Here is a 12350-nt window from a genome sequence, read left to right as displayed (position 1 = left end):
GGCGTGCCGCAGTGTGACACCTCTTTGGAGAGAAGTTTTACTTGGCATAGTACCTCATAAATGTTGCCAGCATTGGGAGGGAAAAACCACCGCTGAAAATTTTTTCTGCTGGTCTCGATAGGATTCGAACCTGATGCGTTCAGCGTCATAGGCGGACATGCTAACCTCTGCGTTACGGTGGCGTCTGGCCTCAATATAGCCAATCAAAATCTTTTTCGAATACCCAACAAAACAAAAATCATAAAAGTATGTTTTTTTTTTTTTAATTTTTAACTAAATAATTTTTTATTTATTTTGTATTTACAACACTTACAAATTAACACAGAGAGAAAATAGTCGGGATAATTACAAAAATATATTTATATATGTGGAAGAACTAAAAATTATGCACTGAGAAAAATATTCAAAAAAATAATTGCAAAAAGTGAAAAATGTTGGAATTTAACCTTACCGGAAAACTACGAAAAAATGTGGGGAAAAAAAGCTTGAAACGATATTCAAAATAAGATATTTGTGGTAAAAAAACCAAAGGTATTAAGAAAGAAAGATTTTTTACAAACTTACAAACTATAGGGGAAGAACAAAAGAAACAAAAAAAAAACAATTTAATAGTTTAAGCTTAAACATTATATAGAAAAACAACTCCAGTATTTATAGGATCAAAATACAATTAACTTAAGTGTGTGTGTGTGTGTGTGTGTGAGCGTGTGGACATTCTTTTTAGTTATACTCACTTAAAATTGGACAGACGGGATTATTGAAAACTGAATGACAAGATAAAAAAAAGGTGGCAACAACTTCATAGAAGGATTTGGGGGGAAGAGTTGAAAAAATATTGCATGGTATATTGTTAGACATATTAATTTTCTATAAATTCTTTCAAGTTTTTATAACCACAAACACAGCTTTTTTATCATTGTTGTTTTTGTTGTTCTAAAATAGTTTAGTTTTAGATCTCTTAAACACCACAGTCATATTTAGGTTTTTTTTATTCGGTTTACATTAAGAAAAAACAAAAAAATTAGGAAGACTTTTTTCAATAAACTACAAAACAAAATAAAAAAAATAAACAATAATTATTTACAAGTAGTTTACACTACCACAGAGCAACAAAATAGGCTTTCTTGTTTTAAACAAACATTTACAAAATTTCCTTTTCTATTAATTTTTTTCCTGAATATTTTTGTTGTTTTTTTTTTAGCAATTTCTACATGAAAATGTTTCACAAAATGTGTTGATTTGGAATTGGTTTTTTTTTTTAACTTTAATAAATAAAACTAAACGAGTGTAATGATGAAACATATCCAAATGTTGCAGCAAAGAATTTTTCGAAAAAAACTGCTGCCTTTCGATGTCCTTGTTCTCTTTCTCTCTTTTGGGATGTTCGATTTCGGTGGAGCAGGGGCAAAAAATGAATTAGACTAATTTTGACAAGAATATCTAGGATGTTCGTTGAGTTAAGAGTAGGTTTGGGGAAAGGGGCGCCTAGGAGCGTTTGGGCAGTGGTATGTAGTTGGTGATAGTTTGCCTTGGTGTATGTGAATGCATTTCGAAAAATTTGACTAATTTTGATATGTTTTGGTGGAAGGAGAGGCAAACGCTTTCAAATGTGCGAGGTGGTATGCGAATGCTGCAGCTTAAATGAGGGCTGTAATAAGTTTGGCCTTGAAGTTGACGAATTTCTCGCTGGTAGCTGCCACACGCTGTAGGGGGAATTAAAAAATAAAACAAAAACATTAGAAAAACACAATAAATAGGGGGGTTACAAAACGTATTTTGAGCAATACTAAGGAATTATTAATTTATTAAAAGGTTAAATAAATAAATGATTTAAATAAAACAATATTTTTGTTTTATAAAATAAAAACAAAATAAAAATATTATTAATTTTTTACAATATTAAAATCTAAAAACGACAGAATTTTATTTTAATTTGTCATACAAATTTAAATGTGTCAACGCCCCATGCAAAAAAAGGGTTGCCATATCACTTGTCCAATAAACGCATGTGTTATGCGTAATATAACAGTACTTACCAAGATCAAATCTTGCACCAGATTGGCCAAACCACGATTAGCTAAGACAACCAATCTTGTTACTGGTCCGGGAATACCTTCCGTATAGCCATCATTGCCACGTTGGCTATCACCATCAGAATCGCTGACAGAGGAACTGCTTACACTGTTGGCACTATTGGCTGCTTCATCTCCAGCTTGGGTTTGTACACTACCAGAGAATAGCTACATTGGGGATGGGTGAGCCATTAAATCAAAATAAGAAATGTTCAAACAAAAAGGAAGCTTATTAATGTGTTAAGAAAGTAAGATTGATAGATAGATGGGGCCACAATACCAAATCCAATTAAGTTCAACGAAAAACAAGGTTTAGAATTCAAGTGGAATTTATGTTTTTAAGAGATTAATAGATTAAAGGTGAATATTGTGGGAAAATTAAAGGCAATGTAGGAGATCAATATCCTATCGAATTGAGTATGAGTGTGGTCTTTGACTCAAAACTAATCTAAAAAACATTTGAGTGTCAGGCACCACGGCAGCCTGCGTCACAATCTTAGATTGAGGGAATTCTGGGATTGTCATCTCGAAGTGCATGATACGGATGGATCATTGGTGGACCCGGGGATCAGAGTGGGTCTTCATTAAGGACTCAGGGACTGAGAACTGTTTAGGACTACCTCACTATTAAACGGTCCTGCAGGCAGATATCAGAACGATTATGGAATGCATGAAGTGGTATGGTGTTAACGCGTAGACATCGAAAGGACGGTAAAGTCACCAACAATCTTGAAGTGTTAGAAGGAAATTAACGCCTTCTCTGAGAATCGTTTGAGTGCCAGACCACTTCGGTGTAAGGGGGAATAAAAGGGGAGACGAATTGGTCGTAGGGTCAAACATGGCTGTCATCAGTTAACCTAGTGAATGTGAAGCCACAAACGCCCATGTATCACAGAAATTGTAGGCAGGACGACAAAAATCCTATGAGAGCACTTACTGAGGGGGAATTGAAAGGAGGTCAGTATGGCTTTCGTAATGATTTCGGGTCACATAGGACTAAAAGCGCTTTGATGCAGAATAGGTGCGGCAAGTGGAGATGAGACGTTGGAGCATTTCCTATGCCGTTGTCCGGCTTAAATACTCCTCCTGTACTTAGATGCAGATATGATATCAGACTCGAGCCATCATAGGAGCATAGAATAGAAAACGATTAAGGATTTTGTAATATTATTGACATCGGGGTTACTTTTCAGATTTAGAGCGCACAACGAGTTTATTACTGCCTTAGGTGTATGTTCATAGTGGCATGGACACTCTTTTCAATCTAATCTAACCATGAAGAAGAATATAGACTCAACGAGATTTTGGATGATTTTACGTACGCATCGGTAGCATAGCCATGAAGAGAAAATGCAACATAAGGATACTAAAAACGTTTAACGGACAAATTGCCTTGTCATAACTAGGGCTAGAAAAACACCGACCCCGGCAAATTGCTATAATCAATGATTAGGCACCTTCTTTTTATAGTCTTTGGGAAGAAGTTTTTACAAGACTTAGTACCTCACAAATGTCGTCAGAATTATTTTTCTGATAATCTTGCCGCGTTTTGAACTCAGGTGTTCAGCGTGACAAGAGGACATGCTAATAACCTCTGCGCCACGGGGGCCTCCACCAATCGAACAAGGAGCTCAGGACAATTCTAAACGAAACTGGTTGCATTTTCAGAACATGTAGTTGTTGAGCTTGGGGCGTTTTGTGGCACTCTTGGCCAAACCAAGGCAGGATTAAGAAAATACAATGCCAAGCAAAAATGCTCAGAACAAATCTTGGATGGAAACGTTACAGGTATGTGTTATCTGAGTCAAGAATCTCTTGGACGATAAAAAGTTTCCACTCCTCTAAATCTCCAGGCCCTGATAATGTAGCACTTGCCGAATTACAAGCGGTACCCGTTAGACTGGCTTCCTGGCTAAGGGAGATATACTCTGGTTGTATAAGCATATCATTCAGCCTGTCTCGACAACAGCACAGGTAAGGGCAAGGGTTAGTCAACAGATATAGATCTTTATGACCTAGTCGGTTCCATAGAAGGCTTTCTTGCTGCCAAAATGCAAATGCAAATTTGCCCATAAACAATCCATTTAGGAACATATCCTCCTCCTCCGCCTCCTTTTTATAGCCGAATTCGAACGGCGTGTCGCAGTGCGACACCTCTTTGTGTCGCCAGCATTAGGAGGGCATAACCATCGCTGAAAATTTTCATGATGATCTCCCCAAGATTCGAAACCAGGCGTTCAGCGTCATAGGTAGACATGCTAACCTCTGCGCTACGGTGACCTTTCTCGCTGCCAAGTAATATAAATTCACTTATAATGCCATATGGTGTTGTTCTTTGGTGGACGGAACTTTAAAAATCCCACTGTTGTAACATACTTAGCCGGATATAAAGGATGGCTTGTGTGCATACCAAATAAGGCACTAAATTTATTACTACAAATATGGTTAAACTTTTTACATTGCCTGTCCTCCTCACGGGTTCAGACTGCCAAATTAATTATTGACAATGTTTTAGAAAAGCTATCTCCAATTGTTTTGTTATGATTAGTAAAGAAGAAAATGGAAAAAGAGTTAATACACACAAATTTACTTGTCTCCCACATGTAGACAGATCATACTTACTCTGACAATATCGAATAAGAAGTTACCGGAACCAGCACCACCGGCACCACCGCCGCCGGAACCGCTAGAACTGCCTGAACTAGAACTTGAACTGGCACCACCAGCTAAACCTGCACCGCCAAACTGCAAGAATCTTTTGAAAATATTGCTATACATGAAAAGATTGCACGAAAGCAATACCAGAAGAAGAAACACAAACCCAGAAGAGAATGGAAACGAAAAATGTTGTGTTTAAGTGTTAGCTTTTTGGAAAATGATGTCAGGGATTAAGTTGAAAATTATGAAAATCAATTTATTGTCATTTAGGGGGGATCAGCAAAAAGGACATAACAAATTTAACAAACAAAAAAGGAAATACATTTTCTGTGAATGAATAGTTTTAATTACCAAATTCTGATTCCATAAGTATAGTATTACTATTAATATACAAATATGCCCATTTTACTAAAGATAGTTAAAGTGTTTAAATGTCCTTTTCCAGTGCAAAGGCTTATAAAATTATCATTTAAATCATGGGTACTAAAAATACATTTTCTTTTGAAAAAGGATAAAAATTCCTTCACAAGGTAAAAGATCCTAAACATTATTCAATCTCATGACAGAGGGCTTCTTCCCAGGAATATGATACTAAAATACTAAAACTACCCTTAAGTATACTAAAACTATCTTTTGGGGTACTAAAACTGGGCTATTAAAACAACTCATTATGGTACTAAAACTATGTTTTGGGTAATTGAACTACTTTTAAGTGTACTCAAACTAATCATTTGAGAACTTAAATTACTCTTTAGGGTACTAAAACAAACCATTCGAGTACTTAAACTACACGTTAGGGTATAAAAACTACCCATTACAGTACTCAAACTAACCATTAGAGTATTTAAACTACCCTTAAGGGGACTAAAACTACCCTTAAGTGTAACTTCGCTTTGGTGTACTGAAAGTACCTTTTGGGGTACTAAAACTACATTTGATGTGGTAATAGTAACATTTAGGGTACTAGGACTACCCGTTAGGGTACTAGGACTACCCGTTGGGGTACTATGACTACCCTTCCGGGTACTAGGACTAACCTTTAGGGTACTAGGATTTTCCGCTTGGGTATTAGGACTATTTGGGGTACTACAACCATTCCTTAAAGTATTAAAAATAACCTGTGGGGTACTAAAACTACCGTTTAGGGTACCAAACTACAATTACGTGCATTAAAACTATCCTTTAGGGTACTTAAAATCCACTATGGGATACTAAACCTATCCTTTAGGGTACTAAAAATATACCACTGGATACCTAAACTGCATTTTAGGGTACCAAAAATAAACTGGGATACTAAAACAAATCCTTAGGGTACCAATAATACACTATGGTATGCTAAAACTACACTTTAGGGTACAAAAACTACATTTAAGGGTACTAAAACTACATTTGAGGGTACTAAAACTACATTTGAGTGAACTTAAACTGTTTTAGGGTACTAAAACTATATTGTAGGTGACTAAATCTATATTTTAGGGTACAGAAGCTAAACTTTGGGGTACTAAAACCACAATTTCGGGTACTAAAACTACCCTTTTTTGCAGAAAATTATAACTACCCTTTAGGTTACTTAAACTACTCTTTAGGGTACTAAAACTTCCTTTTACGGTACTAAATTACCCTTTAGGATACTAAAACTACTTTTTAGGGCGCTAAACTTCCCTTTAGGGTAATAATTCTACACTTAAGGGTACTATAAATACCTTTTAGAGTACTAAAACTACCCTATAGTGTACTATAAATATCCTTTAGGGCATTGAAACTACCCTATAGGCTACTAAAACATCCCTTTATGGTACTAAAACTACCCTGTTGTGTACTAAAACTACCCTGTAAGGTACTAAAACTACATTATAGAGAATTAAAACAACCCGTTAGGTAACTAAAACTAGCCTTTAGGGTACCAAAACTACCCTGTAGGTTATTAAAACTACCTTCTAGGTTACTATACTACTCTGTAGGTTACTAAAACTACTCTTGAGGGTACTAAAACTAACCTTTAGGGTACTAATACTACCCTTTAGGGTACTATAACTATCCATTAGGGTAGTACAACTTCGCTTTAGGGTACTACAAATACTCTTTAGGTACTAAAACTACGCTTTAGGGTACTACAACTACCCTTTAGGGTACTAAAACTGCCATTTAGGGTCCTAAAACTACCTTCTAGGGTGATAAAACTAACTATTAGGTTACCAAAACTAACTTTTGGGTTACCTAAAACTACCCTTTAGGGTACTAAAACTACTTTGTAGGGTACTAAACTAATCTTTAGTTTACTAAAAGTACACCTTAAGTTTTTGTACCTTAAGGTTTACCCTTCAGGGTACTGTAGGGCACAAAAGTTTCCCTTTAGGGTACTTAAGCTAACTTTCAGAGAACCAAAATCACCATTACTCCAAAAACTAAAACTACTATTCAAGGTTCATAAACTACCCGTTAGGGTAATGAAACTACCCTTTATGGTAGTAAATCCACCTTTTAGGATACTTAAACTACCCTTCAGGATAATGGATGCATCATTTAGGGTACTAAAGCTATCATTGAGGGTACTAAAGCTACCATTGATGTACTAAACTACCCTTGAGGGTACTAAAACTTCCTTTTAGGGTACTAAAACTTACCTTTATGGTACCAAAAATTCACTTAAGGGTACTAAAACTACCCTTTAGGTTTAGGGAACTAAAACTAGGTTACTAAACTATAGGATACTAAAACTACCCTGTAGAGTACTTAAACTACCCAGTAGAGTACTAAAACTACATTGTTGGGTACTAACACTCCCCTGTAGGGTACTTGAACTACCCTGTAGGGTACTTAAACTACCCTGTGGGGTGCTAATACTACCCTTGGGGTACAAAACTACCCTTTAGGGTACTAAAACTACATTGTAGAGCACTAAAACTATCTGTTAGGGTACTAAAACTATCCTTTAGGGTATTAAACTACACTGTAGGGTACTTAAACTACACTTTAGGGTACTAAGACTACCCTTTATTTTACTAAACCTGCCCTTTAGGGTACTAAAACTACTTTGTGGGCTACTTAAACTACCCTTTGGGTACTAAAACTAGAGCACTAAACTACCCTTTAGAGCACGAAAACTACCCTTTAGAGCACTTAAACCACCCTTTTCGGTTCAAAAACTAGTCGTTAGGGTATTGAAGCTACCCTTTATGATAGTAAATACACCTTTTTGGGTACTTAATCTATCTTTCAGGATAGTAGATGCACAATTTAGTGTACTAAAGCTACTCTTGGGGGTGCTAGAGCTACCTTTTAAGTGCTAAAACTACCCTTTAGAGTACCAAAACTACCCTTTGGGTACTAAAACTACCCATTAGTTTTCTGAAACTAATCTTTAGGGTGCTAAAGCTACCCTTTGGGGTACTAAAACTACCCTTTATGGTACTAAAACTTTTCTTCGGGTACTGAAACTACCCTGTAGGGTACTAAAACTTTCCTGTAGAGTACTAAATCTTCCCTGTAGTGTACTAAAACTTCCCTGTAGGTTACTAAAAATTCCCTGTAGAGCACTAACATTGTATTGTTGGGTAATAACACTACCCTTTAGGGTACATAAACTACCCTGTGGGGTGCTAAAATTACCCTTTGGGTACTAAAACTACCCTTTTGAGCAATAAAACTATCTTTTAAGGCACTTAATCTACACTTTAATGTGCTAAAACTTCCCATTAGGGTGATAAAACTATCCTTATGGTACTAAATCCACCCAACATTTAAGGTACTAAAGCTACCCTGCAGGGCATTAATACTCTCGTTTATAAACGAGCTGTGCCCCCGTACAACCGAACTAGATACTCAAACTACTCCTTATCAACGAAAGTGTTCAAAGTCCTTTCTTTGGGTGAAACGAAAAAAATTGCAATATTGGTAATTATTTTATTGTTTATATCCATGTCGTAAACGTAATAAAATTTTGTTATGCCCTTTTACAAGAACCCCCATTCAATGTATCATGTATACCGGGGGCGTTCACCTACCCTTTGGTTATATCTAGTCAAAAAAAAATTTCAGTTTACATACCTCTTATTTCTATCATCCAAATCAGCAGTATCCTCACTGGAATCCAAAGATAATTCATCAATGGCAGGAGACTTGGATTCGCTCAATTGTAATTCATTGCTAATGCTTTTTGGTGAATCGTTGCTGTTTAATTCGTTGTTGAAACTCAATTGAATGGTTTCTTCAACTTTGGGCGAAGGTATGGGCAATTGAGCGGGTTGCTTTTGTTGATCGGCGGCATTATGGAAGACAGCAGCGGCGGCAGCAGCAGCTTCAGCTTCTTTTACTTGACGGGCAACACGTATAGTCTCTTCCAATTGTTTGTTAATGGCCGATAAGTCAATTTGTGTATCAGTGGCACCATTCTTTTAAAATTGAAAAACAAGGGCAACGGAACAAAGTGCGGGCGATTTTGTTTTTGGGATTTTTCGAAGGACATAAGGGAGGGGGAGAACATAGGGCAGCGGACGAGTAGGTGCAACAAGAGAACATCATCATGCAAAGTTGGGTGAAGCAGGAGTTTTGTGTGTTTGTGGTAAAATATTTATTGAAGGTGATGAGTTTTGTAACCAGGAGTTGCCATATAGCATATATTGTTGAAGGTGTAGTTGTGAGGGTGGTTGTTTAATAAACATTTAACAGGTGTTGTTGCCGTATTGTTGATTTTGTATTATGTTTTATTTATAGTGCATTTTTCACATATATTTTTTTTATTTCAATTGGTGTTAGTAAAAAAGTTTGAGGACATTTTTATAGAAAGAATAGACATATAGGAACGAATAGTGGTAGGATATAGTGAGAAAAGTGATAGAGAGTGGATAGAAATCAGCGGGATAGGATAGGATAGGTGGTGTGAGATAATGACAATGATTTTAAATACAAAAATGTATGCCACAAAATGCAGAGGTGCATTCCATCCATGTGTTACCGTGAGGTGTAAAAGTGTGCCACACAAAAGTGTAATATTCAAATTTTATTATTTGAATATATTGGTTTTTTTTTGTTAGTTCCGCACACAATTTAATTACATTATTATTTTTATTTGTGTAAATTAATACCCGTGCATAGTGATTTATTTTTTTTTTATTATTTTTTTTTTTCAATATTTTGTCGTATGATGATTTAATTTTTGGGATTTTGTTTTTTTTTTTCCAAAAAATTTGAGTTATTTTCACAAGTCGATTTAGAGATTGTTTTGGAATGTGGTATGCGCATGAAAGTAGATATAAAAAGAGAAAAAAGAAAACAAAAAGCATGAGAAATCATGGTCAATCATATGGTTTGGTGTTTGGTTGTTTCGATAAAAGTAAAGCAGAAAATTTTCCTAAACTTAAACATAGGCCACGTTATGAAGACAAAGGAATGCTACATATACATAAAGGAAAACTATAAACAAAATGATTTTGAATAAGTAACAAAACGTGTGTTAATAAGGAACTGAACCTGTATACGAAAAAGACCTGCAGCATACTTGAGGCATAACAAATGGCAATTCTATTAGAAGTGGCGGGATAAATACATAGTGTTGCCATTTAGTTTTTTTGATTTCACCTTACGCAGGCCATAGAAACTCCTGAATTGTAAAAAACCGCATAACAAGCGACGGTACAAAGTTTACTTTTTGTTTTAAAATTTGGATAAATTTTCTTAAAATCTGACCCACAAAAAGCAAACACGGCACCGGCTTTTACCGAAATTCGTAGGGTTAGATTACAGAAATGGAAAAGAAGGAAACACATGAAAAAATGATGGCTGGTATTTTAAAGATTTTTTTTTATTATTATTATTGTTTGTTGATTTGTGTTGTTGTTGTATAATGTTGTTGTAACTGCCAATTCTTGTGAGGTTTGTTGTTTTTCTTTTCGTTTTGATATTTTTAAAGGAATTCTGTTAAGAAAAAGTTTTAAACAAGAGAGAGAGAGAAAGAAATAAAAACCAATCATTAAAACCAATTTCTAAAAATTCGAATTTCAATGGAGGAAAATATGCCCAAACGGCAAAGGATATTCTCTCCATTTTGCAATCAGTTGTTGTAGCAAAGACCAACTTCAATCCACTCGATTCGCAACTCACATTTTGGTGCTGCTGTTGTAGTTGTTGTTGTTGTCGATGATGATCCCGAAATTTCATTGTCCGCATCATCCTCTGGTTCAAATGTTTCCAATTCAACTTGGACACGTGTAGCTCCACCAGATGAGCTATTGTCATCGTCGTCATCAAAATCGCTATCGAAATTAGCACGTGCCCGATTGGCACTATTGCCTTGGACGGCTGTTCGCAGTATGGTAGGTCCCAATGTACGCAAAACCTTGGATATGATCATGTTCGCTTGTGCATCGATTTGCTACAACAACAGTTTTCGAAAAAAGTATTTTTTTTTTGTTTTGGAAGGGGAGGAGATAATTTTAGTGTTTTGTGTTCTATTTGGTGTAGGTATGGTGATAGTTGAAAATTTGCAGATGATCATGTGCTTGAGGGAGGGAGGTTTACACATTAAAGTGGATTTGTAATTTTTTTTAAGAAATTCTGAGGTTTTTCATAATTTAAGAGATTTAAATCTATGTATGTATATCAAAATTTCTTTTCAATTGATACAAACTATTTTAAAGTGTAAACATCCCATTAGGTGTCGTGTTTTTAGGTGTAAGTAAAGGTATCAAATGACGTTGAAGACAACCCTGCCTTAGATTATCGAAACTCCATAAAAAAACTGAAGATGATATCTTGCGGCCGTATTTACAAAACTTAATGCAGCCTTAAACTAGGTTTATTTGGCAGTTCTATAAACGAAATCTGACAAATAGGTATACTGTAAAGCTGCATTAAATTTTGTGAATACCAGCGTTAATGTGTAAAGGTCCCATTATGATATTGTCAATCGGGATGAGGAACATATAACTGTATAACTCGCAAAATATTTGAGGAACCCGAAAGGTTTTCTTTTCACTTAAATTAAGAACTTTTCGGCGGTTTCCTCTTTATACGCCTAGGAAGATCAGAATAAAAAGTAATATTTAAAAGATTTAATAAAAAAAATCCTTATTCGAAATTTAGTTTAGTGGCCGAATGCAAATGATTAAATTCAGTAACTTTTAACCCTACAGTTACAGGTATCGTTATATTAACCTCGCTCACTTAGCAATCAATTGTGTAAAGCCTAGTAGAACTTGTAATGTTCCAACATAAAATTGTACGTATAATAAATAGACAAAAAACAGCTCACTGAATTAGTGATCTAAATAACTGAACTAGATCAGTAATCTGGAATGAGCGGTCACTATAATGAAGGGAATTGTGCTACACTAGAACAGTGTATGACAGAATGAGCAATCACTATGTCTCTAACAAAAGCCTTTCCTTTGGTGTCAGCATCTCCTTTGATTTCGGAGACTATGGTACAACTTTCAAAAGGCCTGTGGAACCAATTGGCGGGAACAATGCAGATGCATTCAGCACGGTACCTGTAGATTTAAAGAAGTTTAGAGTCTAAATGCAATCAAGAAGGCTGGAGTACATACCAAACTTCGGCTTTGCCTCTACACTCTTTTATTGACTCTAGACTCTTGGTATATGCTCCTATCGACAGAAAAATTA

The 12350-nt window shown here is 35.6% G+C and overlaps 1 protein-coding gene across 1 annotated transcript in view; it reads right to left on the bottom strand.

Moving 5' to 3' along the window:
* Window positions 1-320: 320 nt before the first annotated feature.
* The window catches only part of LOC106084253 (uncharacterized), an 83242-nt gene continuing 71212 nt past the window's right edge, over window positions 321-12350 (bottom strand). Inside the window, exons 4-7 of the mRNA XM_013247826.2 lie at window positions 8778-9121; window positions 4695-4827; window positions 2037-2240; window positions 321-1703 (exon numbers count right to left, since the gene is read on the bottom strand). Coding sequence (XP_013103280.1) covers window positions 1638-1703; window positions 2037-2240; window positions 4695-4827; window positions 8778-9121 — 747 coding nt within the window. The 3' untranslated portion in view covers window positions 321-1637. The remainder of the gene's footprint in view (window positions 1704-2036; window positions 2241-4694; window positions 4828-8777; window positions 9122-12350) is intronic.

The sequence above is a fragment of the Stomoxys calcitrans genome, chromosome 4 (genome assembly GCF_963082655.1).
Source record: "Stomoxys calcitrans chromosome 4, idStoCalc2.1, whole genome shotgun sequence".
In the NCBI taxonomy this organism is placed as follows: Eukaryota; Metazoa; Arthropoda; class Insecta; order Diptera; family Muscidae; genus Stomoxys; species Stomoxys calcitrans.
Note: the sequence above shows the minus strand (reverse complement) of the source record. Positions and strands in the feature narration are given on the sequence as shown.